Source organism: Castor canadensis, chromosome 2 (assembly GCF_047511655.1).
Source record: "Castor canadensis chromosome 2, mCasCan1.hap1v2, whole genome shotgun sequence".
In the NCBI taxonomy this organism is placed as follows: Eukaryota; Metazoa; Chordata; class Mammalia; order Rodentia; family Castoridae; genus Castor; species Castor canadensis.
This window is the reverse complement of record NC_133387.1, coordinates 192,422,740-192,441,439: the sequence shown is the minus strand read 5'-3', so window position 1 is coordinate 192,441,439 and position 18,700 is coordinate 192,422,740. Positions and strand designations below refer to the sequence as shown.

Genomic DNA, 18,700 nt, shown 5'->3' with positions numbered 1-18,700 from the left:
CCATCCCTGCATTTTTTCTGTTTTTACCATTGCTAGGGATTGAACTCAGGGCATCAATTGAGCCACACCCCTGACCTTTTGCTCTTAGTTTGTTTTTCAGGAGTGGGGTCTGGTGATTTTGCTTGGGTCAGCCTCAGACTACAATCCTTCTATCTCCAAGTAGCTGGGACCATAGGTCTGTGCCACCACACCTGGCTTTTTTTATTTTGAGATAGGGTGTCATTAATTTTTGCTCAGTTGGGTCTTGAACTGCTATTCTCCTACCTCTGACTCCCAAGTAGTGCACACTGTCTTTTTTTTTTTTTTCTCTCCTTTTTTTGCAGTGGTGGGGTTTGAACTCGGGGCCTACACCTTGAGCCACTCCACCAGCCATTTTTTGTGTTAGGCAGGGTCTTGTGAACTGTTTTCCCTGGCTGGCTTTGAACCTCGATCCTTCTGATCTCTGCCTCCTGAGTAGCTAGAATTATGGTGTGAGTCACCTGTACCTGGGATCATTTATTCACTTCAGGTTTAATGTTATAACTGATATTCATATTATTTTTTATAACTTTATCATTTATAAGGTATTACTGTTTCTTTATTTTTGCTGTGAAAGTTTACTTCCATTAATGGTTATCTTCCTACCTACGTCTTGCTCTCATGAGCTTATGGTGTTACCATTAATTGAAAGTAAAATCCTGTTATTTTTCATGCTGGGGCTGTACTGTTTCTTCTGTAGTTCTTTTCTATCTTAGAAAATTGAAACCTTTGGAGTACCTTTCACCTCTTGCTGCTTTTCCTAGCCCTTCCCTCTATCCCTGTAAAATCTTTGAAAAACACTTATTTCTTCCCTTTTCCATTCCTCAGCTTCTAAATTTCTCCAATATAATTAAGCATTTATAAATAATTTCCCTTATAGCCTGTTTTTGGTTTTTTTGATGAGACTGGGTTTGAATTCAGGGTCTCATGGTTGGTAGTCAGGCATTCTACCTCTGGAGCCACTCTACCAGCCCTATTTTTATGTTACTGGGGTCAGACCCATAGCCTTGTTCATGTTTTGTAAATGCTCAACAACTGAGTTGGGTATTTTTGAGATAGGGTCTCAGTTTTTTTCTTTCTAGGACTGGCTTCAAACTGTGATCCTCCTGATCTCTGCCTCCCCAGCAGCTAGAATTGCAGACATGAGCCACCAGCATCTGGCTTGCATTTTTTTTTTTTGAAAGCACTTTGGTCATATATTCCAAAAGACTATGTTATTATTCATTCAGTCCTGTTTCAGTCCTCTCTTTGTTGTCACTATTGCTTCTTCTTCATCTTGAATTACAACCTTTGCTGTAACAGAGTGCATCCACTTATATGGGTAAATATCAGAAACAATGTTGAGTGAAGTGCTATTAAAAAGGTTATTTGATAACAATTTATATGAAGTTAAAAATTCTTCATAATATTTGGTAAAATAAAAAAAAAACATTGGGGTTTGGTTACTTGCAGGGAGGGAAGGAAGAGAAGTACAGGGCTTTAAGGATATTACAGTACATTCCTCACAGTGTGTCACATGCTTTATTATGTGATGCAGAGTAGATACTGTGTTTTGAATTTTAAAAAAGAATACATTGAGGACCTTCTTCTGGGATGTAACAACAAATAGGAATACTTGGAGTTTGAGAAAAACACCTAGAGAAGATGTACCAAATAACTCATAAGTCTCACTCTTGGGCTACGGATTTAACTCAGCAGGAATGTGCTTCCTAGCATGTGCAGGGCTGTGGGTTTGAAACTCACATCGCAGAAAAAAGAAAAAGTCTAACTTTGGTAAGATTTCTAGGGAGCTCCCCAGTAACAACGCCTTCACCACACTAATCCCTTTGGCTTTATGAGACTCAAGTTACATTTGAGTCCTCTGACATGTACCACCGGTTTGAATATGGCAGAGATACCAAGGTAGAGCTTTTTTATGGGGAGACACAGGACTCTTCTGATGGATGACTGGCTCCAGAACTCTCCAACACCCTTGGAACTCCTTAGAACTGCATTGTAGTCTATGACTCTTGCTTCCCAGCCTTCTTTCCTTCTCTTCTCTATAGGGCAGACCTACATTGTACAGCTTTCTCTAGCTCAGTCTCCCTCACAGTCATGTCCTCAATAAATCGCTTACACTTCTCATCCTATCTACTTCTTAGAAGACCTAAAGTAACACATAAGTCAGTGTGAAGAGCCTGACACATAGTAGGTGGTCAATGGATGTTAATTTTATGGTAAACTAAGTAAGAAATGATGGTGACTTTAACTGATATTGGTGATATATGGCTATGTCCAAATTGGAGAGACATTTAGGTGATGGATATATTATAAAAATATACTTAATTCTAGTACACGTTCAGAAAGTTAATTTCTCTTACCAGGTGGTAGAATAGGGAAAAAAATTACAACAAAAGCATGGGATCTTATTTTTGAGGATTCATTGTTCAAAATATTCTCTAGGGACTCATTCAATACATAGTGGAGCCTCTGTTACAAAAAATGTCAGCCAGGAGCCGGTGTCACATACCTGTAATCCTAGCTACTCAGGAGGCAGAGATCAGGAGGATTGAGGTTCAAAGCCAGTTCAGACAAATAGTTTGAAAGACCCTATCTTGAAAACACCCACCACAAAAAAGGGCTGGCAGAGTGGCTCAAGTGGTAGAATGTCTTATCTAGCAAGTGTGAGGCCCTGAGCTCAAACCCCAGTTATGCAAAAAAAAGAATCTAGAATTATGTCAATAGCCAAATAGTTTACCTTTTGGTAAAATATTAACTTTATTATTTTTTAAGCCAGTCACATAATCGTTCATTATCAAGTATTGTGTACATTATGTGTGCTGCAGTCTTTTTTTTTTTCATTTTTGTTAGCATATATTCATTGTATAAGGGGATTCATGATGCCCATTCCCAGTAACCTTACATTGTATATTGGTTAGATTGCCCTCACCATCTCCTCCCTGCCCCCCTCCCCCGCCCTGCTCCACTTAAAGCAGTTGCAAGATATTTCATCTTTCTATTTCATGTATGTATATGAAGCCCATCAGCCATATTCCATCACCTTCATCTCCTTCATTCACCTTCCCCTTTCATGAGTACCCCACTACACATTGTACCTGTTTTACAGTCCTGTCTTTCATTTTTAATTCCAAAGTCAGTGTTCAAAGGGATTCCTAAAGTACCTTTAAAAGTTCATAGTTTTTATATCAGTTTGTGAGAGCTTTTGTTTTTGTTTATTGTCATTGAGTAAATGTACGGGGGAAGCTAAGTTTTCTTTAATGGATTTAAATGAGTAATTTTCTTTAAAAGACAGCTTACATCTATTGAATTAAAGAATTAAAAAGATTCATGCTTGTTTTTGTACAACAAATGTTAATAGCAATTAACTTTTAGGAGTGAGATTGGGAGATGGAGACATGCTTTTATAATGAAATTTTATGCAGTAAATTGAGAAGTAAGAGGGAAAACAATAACAAGAAAATGAATATAGAAACGAATGAATATGTACGGCACTCACAGGAGTGCTTTCTTTGAGGGGGCGGATTACTGGGATTTTAAATCAGGGCTTTACACTTGCTAGGCAGGCACTCTACCGTTTGAGCCACATCCCCAACTCTCTCGTGCCTTACTTATTTTTCAGATAGGCTGTTGTGTGTTTTTCCTGCTGCTGGCCTCAACCTCAGTCCTCCTACCTATCCTTCCCCAGTAGCTGGGTTTCCACGTGCATACCAATATACCCAGCTTATTTGTTGAGGTGGGGCCCTGCTAATTTCTTGCCCAGGCTGGCCTTGAATGACAGTCCTCCCAATCTCTGTCTCTTGAGTAGTTGGGATTACAGGTGTTCCCCACCATGCCTGGCTTAGTACTTGAATGGGTTATCATGATCTACCGTGGTCCATGGAAATTATACTTACAGGACTTGAGATGAATTTTGATTGTGTCCTTGTTCCATTATTAATGTTTGTTTACCTGCTTTATTTTTACAGGGATGTGCATGCAGTCTGTCTCTGGGATGATAAAGGCCCGGGAAAAATTCATCAGGCTTTAAAAGAAGATATCCTTGAGTTTATTAAGCAAGCACAGGCAGTAAGTTCTACATCTTTAATTTTGTTTTTTGGGTTTTTTTTTTTCTTTTTCTTTTTTTGGAGCTAGGAATTGAACCCAGGGCCTCCCATGCATGCTAATAAGGAGCTTCACCCCTAGCCTCAGATTTGTTTTAAAACAGCTCAGACAATATCATATTTTATGACTTTTGAAGGTAGGACTTTCTGAAGTAATTTTAATTATCGCATTGCTTTTTGGCACATTTGTTAGATTTTTAAATTGTTAGTAACATTTGTTAGATCAACATTTGTTGTTTCCCCCACAGTGATATTTCTGTCAACAGTGTACATTATTATCCTCAATTAAAAGATGCTATAAAGCATTCAGTTTTTTTATGAATATTTTTACAGCAGGTACTCTTATCACTTGAGCCATGCCCCTATAATGTATTTTTTAAAATCTCTACTGCCATTATTTTTTGACAAGTCAATCAACATAAATCTGTTTCTTTCTCTCGTGACTAATACCTCTTCTCAAATGGAGAGTGATTTCTTCAATTGCAGACACTTTTCTGGTTTAAAGTGCTGGGGCAGCTCTTTGTATTGGTGTGGCTGAGTTGAAATCAGTGCTCTTTGTTGATATTCTGTATAAATTAAAACGGCTTTTTTTGGCAGTACTGGATTTTGAACTCAGGGCCTTGTACTTGCTAGACAAGCAATCTACAACCTGAGTTAGGCCTGCAGTCCAAATTTTTAATATTGAAATGAAGGCAAAATATTTCAATATCACAATTGAATTAAAACTATTTTACTACAACTGACTTAGAAATACATTTTCTACTTGCATTGGAAAACACCAGTTTATTTTTAAAGGACTTTTAAATTCTTAAGAAAATTTTGCTTTATGAGTCATATCAGAAGATGGTATTCAATTGAACTTACTTAGCTTGTTCAGAAGAACTAAATCTTGCAAACATTAATATGTGATGAAATATTTATTATAGCATTATTTAAAATGACAAAAAGGGGCTGGACTATAGCTCAGTGGTAGAGTATATGCATAGCATGCCCAAAGCTGTGGGTTTGATCCCATTACTGAAAAACAAACAGACAAAAAGGAGAAATCAAAACAAACATACATTCTCCCAGCACTAGGAATGCTGAGGTAGGAGAATTAACTGAGTCTAGGAGTTCCAAGAACAGTCTGGGCAACATAGTAAGACTCCTGTCTCAGGAAAATCCCAAGCCCCAAAATGGAAAAAAAAACAAAAACATAATGTACAAGTGTGAGAAATTATTAGGATAATGGATTTCTATCTTTTTTTTTTTTTGTAGATAATGTATCCATTTTATTTTACCTATTTTTCAGTCCTGGGAATTGAACCCAGGGCCTCGCACATGGTAGGCAAGCACTCTGACACTGAGCTGTACCATCAGTCCAGCATAACTATTTTGCTTGTTCATAATTCTGTGTTTTAGTAATTTGAGCCATGCTCAGCTGATTTCATGCAAGCTTATGAACGCAGCAGTTGGCTATTGGCTCCGCAGGTACTAGGTTGTCCAAGGGAAAGTAATCACACATCTGTTGTTTTGATGTTGGTTTTCTCTTCTACCACCTGATTTCTCATTCTCAAGAAAACCAGCATTTAAGTTGAGATTAGAATCTATAAGACATCTTCTTTATTTATTTTATATTGCTGTGCTGGGTGAGGCACATTGTGCCATTTACAGAAGTTCTTACTATATATTAAATATATCATACTTGAATTCACCCGCCATTCTCCTTTATCTCTTCCCCTCCACACACACACACACCCATTCCTGGAACAGTTTCAACAGGTAACGTTATTCCATTTACATACATGTGTAACAGTATTTGTACTATATTCACCCTCCTACACCCTTTCCTTACCTCCCTCTGCCCTGCTGTTACCAACACCCCCAGGCAGGACCTTTTCTGCCATCCTGTTCTCCAATTTTGTAAAAGAGCAAAATAGGACATTTTTGTTTAAAATAGCTGCATAGGGAGTTTCCTTATGACACGTCCATGTATATATGTGTTTTAACCCAAATTGGTTCATCTCCTCTATTTTTCTTTTTTCTACCTTAGTCCCCTTCTTACGGTGGTTTCAGCAGGTTTAAAAATCCTATAATTCATTCTTGTATAGAGAGTACATCAATAGTCTTAACTTCCTTCTTTTACTATCCCCTCTCATATGTGACCTTCCCTTAGCATGACCCGTTTTTCATAATATTGCTGTATTTGCATTAGGTTTATATTCCACATATGAGAGAAGACATGTGCGTTTGGCCTCTGAACCCAGCTAACTTCACTTAAGATGATGTTCTCCAGTTCCAGCCACTTACCTGCAAACAGCAAAATTTCATTCTTCTTTGTGGCTGAATAAAGTTCCATTGTATATAAATATTTTCTTAATCCATTCATCAGTAGTGGGGCATCTTGGCTGTTTCCATAACTTAGCTATTGTGAATAATACTGCAATAAATATGGGTGTGCAGGTGCCTTTATTATAACCTGACTTACATTCCTTCAGGTATATCCCTAGGAGTGAAATTGCTGGATTGTATGGCAGTTCTATTTTTAGTTTTTTGAGGAGCCTCCATACTGTTTTCCATAGTGGTTGTTCTAATTTACATTCTTGCCAGCAGTGTATGAAGGTTCCTATTTCCCTACATCCTCGCCAACATTTGTTACTGTTTGTGTTCTTGATGATAGCCATTCTAACAGCAGTGAGGTGGAATCTTAGTGTGGTTTTGATTAGCATTTCCTTTATGGCCAGGGATGGTGAGCATTCTTCATGTGTTGTTCAGCCATTTGGATGACTTCTTTGAAAAAGCACTGTTCAGGTCATTTGCCCATTTCTTCGTTGGGTCATTGATTTTTGGGGAGTTTAGTTTTTTGAGCTCCCTATATGTTCTGGTAGTTAATCCCTTGTCAGATGTGTAGCTGGCAGAGAGTTTCTCCATTCTGTGGGCGGCCTCTTCATTGAGAGGCCGTTTGTTTGTGTGCAGAAGCTTTGTAATTCCATGCTTTCTCTCGGTTGCTGAACCACTTGACTAACTTTTGAGGAAGCCGTGGCCTGTGTCCGCTAATTCTAGAGTGTTCCCTGCTCTTTCCTGCACTAGCTCAACCCACTTGCAGTTGATACTTGCACAGGGTGAAAGACAGGGGTCTAGTTTCAGTTTTCTGCCCGTGGATATCCACTTCTCCCAGCAGCATTTGTTGGAGAGGCTGTCTTTTCTCCATCGTGTGTTTTTGGCATCTTTGTTGTACCGGCATGGAGTCATATCTGGGTCTTCTGCTCTGTTCCAGTGCTGTTCATGCTGTTTTTATTGCTGTGGCTCTGTAGTAGAGGTAAGTTGGGTATTGCGATAATTCCACTGTAGTACTTTTTGCTCAATATTGTCTTGGCTATTCATGGTCTTTTGTGCCTCCAAATGAACTTTAGGGCTTTAAATTTCTTTGATGAATGTCATTGGAATTTTGATGGGGAGTACATTGGACATGTAGATTGCTTTTGATAATATAGCCATTTTCACAGTATTGAGTCTACCAATCCATAAGCATGGGAGAGCTTTCCATCTTCTGTAGTATTTTCTGCTTTCATTCTTTGGTGGCTTATAGTTTTCCTTATAGAGGTCATTTACATCCTTTGTTAAATTTATTCCTAGGTGTTTTTTTGAGGGTATTGTAAACAATTATTTTCCTATATTCTTTCTCTATTCACTGTGTATAGAAAGGCTGCTGATTTTTGTAAATTCATTTTTATATCCTGCTGCCTTGCTGAAGCTGTCTATGGTGTCCTAAGAGGTTTTTGGTGGAGTTTTTCAGATGATGTCATCTGTAAATAGGATAGTTTGACTACTTCCTTTCCAATTTGTATTCCTTTTATTTATTCCTGTCTTACCACTCTGGTTAGGAATTCCAGGGCTATGTTGAATAAGAGTGGAAAGAGTAGACACCCTTGACTCATTCTTGACTGTAGAGAAAATTGTTTCAGTTTTTCCCATTTAGTATGATGCTGGATACAGGTTTGTCATATATAGCCTTTATTATGTTGAGGGACATTCCTTCTTTTCCTGGTTTCATCAGAGCTTTTTTCATGAAAGGATGTTGAATTTTGTAGAAGGCTTTTTCTGTATCTATTGAGATGATCATGTGGTTTTTGTATAAGACCTCTTCTGATCTAGGCTTAGAAATCTCATATGGCATCTGCAGTATTGTATTGGTCAAAGCAAGTCATGGGACTAACCCAAACATCACCAGTGGGGAAATAAACTTCACCACCTTTCCACGTTTTCTTTAAAAAGAAAAAGCTGGGCACTGGTGGCTTAAGCCTGTAATCCTAGCTAGACTAGCCCAGGCAAGTAGTTGGTAAGATACCATCTCAAAAGAGCAAAGTGGACTGCAGGTATGGCTCAAGCAGTAGAATGCCTGCTTTGCAAGTGCAAAGCCCTGAATTCAAACCCCTGCCCCACCAAAAAAAAAAAAAAATTTTTTTTTTGAGATATATTGCTTAGTGTGTGAGGCCATAAGTACGATCCCCCAAATAATAATAATAATAATAATAAATTGTGATATAATTCCACACCATAATATTCACTCCTTAAAATGTATGCTTTTATTAAGGCTTAGTATATTCATAAAGTTGCAGAACTATCAGCCACTAATTATAGAATACTCTTCTCACCCTTAAAAGAAACACTACCTATCAACAGTTAGTCATTCTGTTATCCTTCCTTCCATACCCTTGCCTCCATTAAGCCACAGTCTATTTTTTTTCTTCCATGGATCTGTCTATTCATGACATTTCCTGTAAAACGGGGTTTTTTATGACTGGTTTCTTTCACTTGGTATAATGTTTTCAAGATTTGTCTGTGTTTGTCATCAGTATTTGCCATCTCCTTTTCTGGCTAAATATTATTCCTTTGTTGGGCTGTACCACATACTGTTTATCCATTCATCAGTTGATAGGAATTTAGGTTGTTTAACTTTTTCTCTATTTTGAATAATGCTGCTATGAGCATTCCTGTGCAAGATTTTCAGTATCGTACATTTTAATTTCTCCTGGGTATAATACAGTTTGAACAATTGTGGCATGAATATGTCTTACTCTTATTTTTCAAAGCACCCACATTTATTACAAGTTGGCACCATTCTTTTTTCAGCGAGTACTAAGCCATCAAGATGACACAGCTTTGCTGAAGGCGTATATTGTTGAATGGCGAAAATTCTTTACACAATGTGATATTTTACCGAAGCCTTTTTGTCAACTAGAGATTACTTTAATGGGCAAACAGAACAGCAATAAAAAATCAAACATGGAAGATAGTATTGTTCGAAAGGTAAGTCAGTTTTTCCCATTTTTCTAATATTCTTCAGAAGTTATTTGAAGGCATTTTGAAATAATTTAAACTTTAAGTGGTTTTTCTGTAGCCCATGTAAATTCTTTTTCAGTTCTTTTTGGGTTTTATTGAATAATATTAATTTTCTTTTATCCATTTTTAGCTTCAGTTATCGTTCATCTTTCTAGACATTATTAAATGGATAATTTTTTAGAGTAACATACCTATTTTTTTTTAAACAAAAATATATTTTTTTTTTGGTGGATCTGGGGTTCAAATTCAAAGTTTCATATTTACAAAGCAGGTGGTCTACCACTTGATCTATATCTCCAGGCCATTTTGCTCTGGTTATTTTGGAGATGGTATTTTCTAACTATTTTTGCTCAGGCTGGCCTTGAACCTCTATCCTCTATCCTCCTGATCTTAGCCTCCTAAGTAGCTAGGATTGCAGATGTGAGCCATTAGCTCCTGGCTAGATTGCCTTCTTAGCATTTTGTGATTACTTGCTGTCACCTTGTTAATCTTTTCCTTAATTCTAGGGGTTGCAAACTCAGCTTTTTTCATGCTGAGTGTTAGAAATAACTGAAATACGAGAAATGCGTACCAAAAAAAAAAAAAAGTAAAAAACACTTTTAGATGCTATTTAATTTGCAGTTCCATGAGTTATCCTCTTGTTTTTCTTATTTGTTTGATTTTTGCCATTCCCTATTGTTTGTATCACTTAATGATTAAAAACAATTTGAGTCTGCGATTTGAGCTGTGAGAGTGTGGGAAAGTCAGTGTTGCTCTTTGTGCCTATTGTTCCACATATGTAAAAAGGAGATAATTATAGCACCAGCATCAAGATTGTGAAGATTAAGTGAGTTATTATAAGGTATACAGTGAACATTATAAAACTGTTAGCTCCTGCTGTTATTAATATGGACCACTAACATGTACTCACCAACATGTACATATTATTTCTATCATTGTTCTCTTTTTTGTTTGGTGGTCCTGGGATTTGAGTTCAAGGCCTCACGCTTGCTAGTCAGCAGGCTACCGTTTATGCCACTCTCACAGCCCCATTTCTGTCATTTTGATGGATAAAGTATAAGGTAGATTTGCATATTCTTTTAAGGTCCAGTATCAAACAAATATTCTGCATTATTTAAGTAGTACAAACAGGTTTATATCAGTAAATATTTTAAACATACCAACATTTCCGAAATTTAATTTGGAACTGTAGAAGCAACATTTTCCATGTATTAATCATATTTAATTTTTACAACAGCCACTGGAAACATGTACTGTTATTTTGACTATTTTGACTTTGGAAAGGTAAATAAGTAACAGAGCTAGGACTCAAAGTCACTTGTTCCCGATTCTGAAACATGTGCTCTTTACCATTATGTTAAATATACTACTTCCCTAAAGTAGTCAAGTGAATTTAGATACACAAATTTGATTTCATTTTTTAAAGTGTTTGAACCAAAATTTGTGTGTATGTGGTATTTGCTATATCAATAATTGAAAATAATGCTATATTTTCTTATTTTCCTAGCTCATGCTTGACACATGGAATGAGTCAATTTTTTCAAATATAAAAAATAGACTCCAAGATAGTGCAATGAAGCTGGTACATGCAGAAAGATTAGGAGAAGCTTTTGATTCCCAGCTGGTCATTGGAGTAAGGGAATCCTATGGTACGTTCTGAACTTTTATAATTGTAATTTCCTTTTTTTTGGTACTGGGGTTTGAATTCAAGGCCTTTGCCTTGAGCCACTCAGCCAGCCCTTTTTGTGATGGGGTATTCTTGAGATAGGGTCTTGAGAACTATTTGCCCTGGCTGGCTTTGAACCACGATCCTCCTGATCTCTGCCTCCTGAGTAGCTAGGATTATAATTATAGCGTGAGGCACCGGCACCGAGCTGTAATTTCTTTTTTATGGATAGCCTAGATCAATTGTAGTTCTATTAGAGTTACGTTTATTAGCATATAAACGCACATCTACTTTTTTGTGTGTGTGTGCCAAATGCTTTTTTAAGAATATACAAGTGGGACAAGGTGGCAAAGATCAGGAGGATCGCAGTTCGAAGCCAGGCCGAGCAAATACTTTGCTAGACCCTATCTCAAAAAATACCCACCCAAAAAAGGGCTGGTGGAATGACTCAACTGGTAGAGTGCCTACCTAGCAAACCCTGAGTTTAAACCTCAGTACTGAAGAAAAAAACAGAGTATGCAAATGGTTATTAATTCTGCTTTAAAGAAACCTGCAGGGGCTCACGTGGTAGAGCATCAGCCTAAAAAGCCTGAGACCCTGAGTTCAAACCCAGTACTGCACAATAGATAGATAATACCAACATTATAAACCTGCAGCAGTTCATGTGGTCAAATGTCCTCCTTATCTTTAATTTCTCAACTAGGAAATTTAGTTTTACTAGCCTAAATTAGAGAACTAGAAATTTGAATCTGTAGCTCATAAAACGTAACTGGTTTTTTATTGATGTTTTTCAAGAAGTTACTTCCCTGAATACATTCTCTCCTCCCTTCTCATCTTCTGACAGTGGTTTTCTCATTTGTATGTCTAGCCAGATACATTTTTTTGGCTGACTTAAACTAAGTCAGCTTCTCTCTCCAGCTTTTAATGCATTCTCATAGTTCATTTCCTCATGGAGGTCTTTTGTTTTTTTTTTTTTTTTTGAGCTTCAAATAGGTTCTTTTTTCTTTTTTTAATTGTTCTGCTGGGTAGGGGTACATTGTAGCATTTATGAAAGTTCTTACAATGTATCAAATATATCATATTTGAATTCACCCCCTCTGCCTTTCTCCTTTACCCCCCCATTCAAGTATGTTTTTTTTAATTCATTTATTCATATGTACATACATTGTTTGGACCATTTCTTCCCCATGCCCCCCGCCTCCTCCCTTTCCCCCCTACCAGGCAGAACCTGTTCTGCCCTTTTCTGCAATTTTGTTGAAGAGAAGACCTAAACAATAATAAGAAAGACATAGCGTTTTGCTAGTTAGGTAATGATAGCTATACAGAGAGATTCCTAGCATTGCTTCCATGCACAAGTGTATTACAACCCAAATTGATTTATCTCTACCAGACCTCTTCACTACTTCCTGGTCACCTTCCCATAGTGACCTCTGTTGTTTTAAGATTACTATATTAGCTCCTCTGCAGTGGGCACATCAAACACTTTCAAGTTTTGGGTTTCCTACCTTTCCCTATTCCTCCTGTATGTGTTCTCCCCTTAGCGTGTGACCCATGTCTAAGAATATTACTGCATTTGTTTTAGATCTAAAGTCAGCCTATGAGGGAGAACATAGGATTTTTGGTTTTCTGAGCCTGGCTAATTTTGCTTAAGATGATGTTCTCCAGTTCCATCCATTTACTTGCGAATGATAAAATTTCATTCTTCTTCATGGCTGAGTAAAATTCCATTGTGTATAGATACCACATTTTCTTAATCCATTCGTCAGTGGTGGGGCATCTTGGCTGTTTCCATAGCTTGGCTATTGTGAATAGTGCTGCAAAAAACACGGGTGTTCAGGTGCCTTTGTAAAGTAACCTGAGTTGCATTCCTTTGGGTATATCCCTAGGAGTGGGATTGCTGGATCATATGGCAGATCTGTGTTTAGTTTTTTAAAAGCCATGGAGGTCTTTCTTAATTGCCAACTAGGTTAGTTCCTCTCAGTGATTCATAGTACCTGTGCCTCCTCATTGATAGTGTATCCTTACTGAACATAGAATGCCTGGCACAAAATCACTCTCAATAAGTATTTGTTGAATTACTTGGCCTATAGTTATTTTTAATTGGCTTTTCTCCATTGCTGTATATTTCTTTGATCAGTTCTTTAATTTTCATTAATATTGTCCCTAAATTTATTCCTTATTTCATCTGCCATCAGTTTAGAACTTTTTAAATTTTGCAGCCTAGACTTTTGAAATAGTCTTCTTATAGCAGTTCTATTGCTGTCACTTAATTCATACATTTAATTTTTAAGTACTGTTTTCTTAATTTTTTCCTACTTACCTGTTTAATGGTATACCAGGCTACTTGGTTTGAGATTTGAGGCTCTCCACAGCCATTCCTAATTTATCATTCTACATCATCTTCTGTTAACTTTATAGTCCACTTAGACAACTTAGTCATTATATTTTGTGCTTTTCTGCTTCTGAATATCTACTTATCTCTTTCTATGTAAAATCTTCTTTATTCCTTAAGATTCATTTTCAATTCTGTCTGTTCTGTGAATGGCTTCTTCATTATTGATTTATAAGTTAGTTTCTTTCCTGTTCAAAAATAAAATATTTTATTATAGTATTTGATACTTAACTGTTTTGTTATTTTTTTCCTTTTGACCATACTGGGATTTAAACTCAGGGTCATGTGCTTGCTAGTCACATGCTGTACCACTTATGATACAACTCCAGCCCTATTTTACTGTTTTGTGTCATGATCTTTTTTAAGTTTCTTTTTATAGAGAAGAATTTTGTCTTATATGGTTATATACTCTTGTGAACATCCTCATCTTACACATAATGACTCCTTAATATTCATTTATTGTAGTGAAAATACTGATTCAGATCATAATTGAAATTTTATTTTCTGTTTTTCAGTTAACCTTTGTTCTAATCCTGAGGATAAGCTTCAGATTTATAGGGACAATTTTGAGAAGGCATACTTGGATTCAACAGAGAGATTTTATAGAACACAGGCACCCTCATATTTACAACAAAATGGTGTACAGAATTATATGAAATATGTAAGTCAGAACTTAGTACATTTGGCAACTTGAGCTACTCTTCCTGACATTCTTAAAATGATTGCTATTTTGCTTCTGGACAGGCAGATGCCAAATTAAAAGAAGAAGAAAAACGAGCACTACGTTATCTAGAAACAAGACGAGAATGTAACTCTGTTGAAGCAGTAAGTAATTTTTGAATTGTTCCTTTTTATGGGCTATTTGAAGTAATGTGGCATAGGGATGGCCCATACGTGGCCCATACACGATACTGGTGTCCTTATTTATCTTTCTTGAGTCTGTGACCTAATTGGTTATAATATTCTTCCCTCTTCCCTAGTGACCAAAAGCACCAAAGGCAGCTCACTCAGAACACATTGTTCTTCAGAACTTGCATGCACAGTGAAATCTACTGGCTCTAGACTACACATACTCAGTGTATAATATTTAATTTTCAATTACTATCCTCTTATGTTTTATACATATTTAAAGTATATCTTTTCTATCAAAGATAATAGTGGTGCCAGGTGTTTTCTTTTACCTGAAGAATTCATCTTAGTGTGCTTGAGTAAGAAAAATAAGAATCATGGTTGGGCAGAGTTTTGGAATCTGCTCAAATATAACAGCACTATCCTCTAATTCCTTTCAGACTTTGGAGCAGAACTGAATTTATGTTCAAAGGTGTGACATTCCAGTTCACCTATAACCAAACATTTTTTAATTGTGGTAGGATTTAGGAAAAAAAAAATGCAGGCCCACTGTGGTGATTCAAGCCTCTTAATTTTAGTTATTTGGAAGGCAGCAATCAGGAGGACCACGGTTCAAAGCCAGCTTTGGAAAAAGTTTGAGGGCTTAGTGGCACACACCTGTCATCCCAGCTATGTGGGGAAGCACAAATGGAATCACAGCCCAGGCATAAGTAAAAACCTATCCCAAAAATTATTAGTTCAAAAAGGGCTGGCGGAGTGTCTCAAGTGATAGAGTCCCACTGGTAGCAAGTGCAAGGCCCTGAGTTCAACCCCTAGTACCTCAAAAACAAAACAAAACAACTCTTACCTGGTTTTGGCTTCTTTGTCTTAACAACAGTCATGTATATCTTATTCTTTGTTCAGAAATCATGCTGAGTTGAGTCTTTTCCCTTGTTTTCCTTTGGGGTTGGTTGCTTGCTCATAATTTGCAGTATAAAAAGTTTTAGTGGTTAACAGTAATTTTGATATTGGGAAAGGTGAAGGGCAGGGACTACTTTAGTGTTTGCTTATAGAAGTTCTTCATAGAAATTTAAAGCCAGGCTTGGGCTTCATTTAGAAGGTAGGGCCATTGAATATTTTTTAAACAGATATGCCATGATCAAAGTTGTCATTCAGGAAGATTAATCTGGTAATACTGAAGATTAATTGGAATGAGAAGAGCTGGGAATAAGAGGTAGAAGATTTTTGCAACAATTCAAGCAAGGAACTGAGTATTGAATAAGAGTATGTATAGCAGTGGGAATGGAAAAGACAAGGGTAGAAAGAATTCCAGAGGTAGAACATTGTGTCACAGGTATTGGACCAGATAGATACTGCAGAGAACCAAGCCCATAGTGTTCTGAGATTTCAGCAGAGCTCTGTGCTGTAACAGAGAGATTTTAGTGAGGGAAAAGGATGAGTTCAGTTTGAGGGACTTGAATTCTTTTAGTAGATTGATATTTCTGGGAGAGGTTACTGCCATTTTAGAAGGTTGAATTGTTCCGTTCTACTTCAGTTTTTACATTTTTTCTTTTTGTATAATACTTATATTCATCTTACAAAGGTCCAACCAAGAGAGAGTAAATGAGAATGAGAAAGATAGAAATAACAAATAATACAGTTTGCATAGGATAATTAAGTCTTCCTTTGTGCTTTAAAACACACAAAGAGCTTGATATAGAAGATATGAATTCACTTATAAGCATCTCATCAAAAGTGAAAAGATTAATTTTTGTTGTAACAACAGAGGTTCCCCAAGTGTAATATGTCATGTCTCCAAAGAAATTGTAATTTATAGGGGATGTGACAAGTCTGTTTCTGTGCTTTGATTTATTTAGTCTTAATTTTCTGCTTATTTTTTAAAAAATCAACTATTTTGATTGATATGTAACAGATACAGAAAAGTACAAAAGTTGTAAGTATATATGCAATAGGTGAATTGTCACAAAGTGAAAACACACATGAAATCACCAAAACAAGAATTACCAGCTATTCAGAAGCCTTCCAGTATGTCTACTTCAAGTTGCTTGTCATCTTTTTCTTCAAAGGTTATAATTCTCTTACCTTTTTAGCAACATAGATTAATATTAACTTGCAACCACTACATGGTTTGTGCAGTAAGCTTTGGTGCAGAGGAGACAGCATCTGTAGGATTAAAGATAACATTGGGAACTTAAAATTTAATGCAAATACATTACTGTATTAGAGACCTCCTTGAGCTAAGAAGGCCATAATATTATATACATCTTATTAATATTTGTTTCTTTACTATATTTTCAAAGAGAAATCATGTCAAAATGAAGTATGTATGAGAGAAGGAACACTAATTTAATATGAACAAAATACAAGGAGTATTATTTAAACAGTAAGAAATAGTAACTTTCTATATTAAAAACTATCAGGACATATTTACTGCCTAAAAATTTTATCTTGGAAAGCAATGCTTGGTGGCTTAACACCTGTAGTCCCAAGACTCAGGAGAATTGCAAGTTTGAGGCCAGTCTCGGCTACATAGCAAGATTCTGTTTCAAAAAAAGGAGAGGGGTTGCTAAAAGTGGCTCAAGTTGTAGAGCACCTGCTGGGAAACACAAGGGCCTGAGTTCAAACCCCAGTCCCACCAAAAACTCAACTCTCTTATAGGTATTAACTCAGAGTGCGTCCTGCTATATCTTAATGCTTCATTGATACTAGTTTCAGTCTACACTTGCCTATTAGGCTATGCTTACTAAAGGAAGATAATTATAAAATAGCAGTAATATGTTTTATTCATGTATTCTTTTCAGATGAGGCTACGTAATAATGCACACGAAGTTTAAGATTAAAGTATTTACATTTTTAGCATTTATCTTTTTCTTGGAACATTAGGCAAATTTTGTTTTATCAGTTACCTCCTTTTGAAGTATTAGTATAAGCTAGTCTTCTAAACCTGATTTTGAAAAACTAAAATAAGTTTTTGGATCTATGTTCTGTATAATATAGCAGATCTCACCTAGACAGTACCCAGTTTTGAGGCCAGGCCTAATAAAGTCCTAATAAAAGTGTACATTTCAAGCAGAGTTCATGTAGTATTTAACAGTTTACTGATTGTTTTTAAGAGCTTTTTTGTTCTTTTGGGTATTCCAAGCATCTCATTACATCCGCAAGTGGTGATGCTTGCTGCTTCCTTTCTAATAGTAACGTCCCCTATTTCCTAAGTAAACTAAATTTATTGGCATTTAATTCTAGAAAACTATTAGTAATTTTTAGAGATCTTTATCTTCTTCCTGTCCTTGAAGAAAGTGATTCTAAGTTATCACCAGTAAGCATGATGTTGATTTTTGTAATGATGTATAAATTTATGATGTTAAGAAAGATCCAGTTATTTTTCTTCTACAAGGAATATAGTTGGGTTTGGTGGTGCATGCCGAAAGTCCCAGCTACTCAGAAGGCTGAAACAGAAGGATTGCTTGAGCCCAGGATTTTGTAGCTAGCCTGGGCAACATAGTAAGGTTCTGTCTAAAAGAGACAAGAATTATTAGGAATATATGTGTAGTAAGCCTGCTTGATTCACGAATTTATTACATGTGGTTTTAAACACCGGTGGTCAAATAAGTAAATATTTTTAAATTCAAAGAAATTTCAGGGCTGAAGGTATGGCTCAGACAGTAGAGTGTCTGCCTAACAAGTGCAAAGCCCTGAGTTCAAACCCCCATGTGCACATTACACAGCTCAGTTGATGTGGAGAAGCTCTCAGTCAGTTTTGCGCTATCACAAGTTGTGTTTAAATCATTGTGTGATCTGCTGAGTGGGGTCCTGCCCCTTTCGTTTTGTGAAAGTATGTCTCCCAAAAAAGCAAGGCAAAAGTTATGGTAATTTTTCCAAGACAAAAAGGTCACAAAATGTGTTTAATTGAAGTGATAAAGTGAATTTTAGATTTGTTGAACGGCAGCATGTCTTCAGCTCAAGTTGGGTGGCATTGTGGGAAAATGAATCAAATGTCTGCAGTACAGTATTGAACTCTAGGCATCCTGAACATACAGTTTTTTCTCAACAACAGTCTCCTTGGAACCATATACTGGCTAATAACAATGGTCTACTGTATCTTAGTCTTATTTTATGGAAAAACATTGGATATATTTCCACAAAAATCATGAATAAGGCAAGGATGCCCACTATTTCTACTACTGTTTAACATTACATTTGAGATACTAGCCAGTCAATATGAGCCTAAGTATGGGTGAGTGAAGTAAACTGTCTTAGTTTGGAGATGATATAGTAGTATATATAGAAAACCCCATACAATCAATAATAAAACTCATTCAAACAATAATTCAGTAAAATCACAGGATATAAAAT

The 18,700-nt window shown here is 36.5% G+C and overlaps 2 protein-coding genes and 1 long non-coding RNA gene across 9 annotated transcripts in view; 2 read left to right on the top strand and 1 right to left on the bottom strand.

Moving 5' to 3' along the window:
• Positions 1 to 18,700, top strand: part of LOC109690945 (serine-protein kinase ATM) — a 340,952-nt gene that overhangs the window by 83,884 nt on the left and 238,368 nt on the right. The window lies entirely within an intron of this gene.
• The window catches only part of LOC109691034 (uncharacterized), an 83,063-nt gene that overhangs the window by 6,271 nt on the left and 58,092 nt on the right, over positions 1 to 18,700 (bottom strand). For all 4 annotated transcript variants that reach the window (XR_012445625.1, XR_012445624.1, XR_012445626.1 and 1 more), the window contains 2 exons: positions 15,195 to 16,510; positions 13,427 to 13,686 (listed from right to left, as the gene is read on the bottom strand). This is a non-coding gene — a long non-coding RNA (uncharacterized lncRNA). The remainder of the gene's footprint in view (positions 1 to 13,426; positions 13,687 to 15,194; positions 16,511 to 18,700) is intronic.
• The window catches only part of Cul5 (cullin 5), a 97,505-nt gene that overhangs the window by 38,464 nt on the left and 40,341 nt on the right, over positions 1 to 18,700 (top strand). For all 4 annotated transcript variants that reach the window (XM_074066784.1, XM_074066786.1, XM_074066783.1 and 1 more), the window contains 5 exons: positions 3,984 to 4,083; positions 9,231 to 9,407; positions 10,948 to 11,089; positions 14,014 to 14,159; positions 14,243 to 14,323. In XM_074066784.1, the coding sequence (XP_073922885.1) occupies positions 3,984 to 4,083; positions 9,231 to 9,407; positions 10,948 to 11,089; positions 14,014 to 14,159; positions 14,243 to 14,323 (646 nt within the window). The remainder of the gene's footprint in view (positions 1 to 3,983; positions 4,084 to 9,230; positions 9,408 to 10,947; positions 11,090 to 14,013; positions 14,160 to 14,242; positions 14,324 to 18,700) is intronic.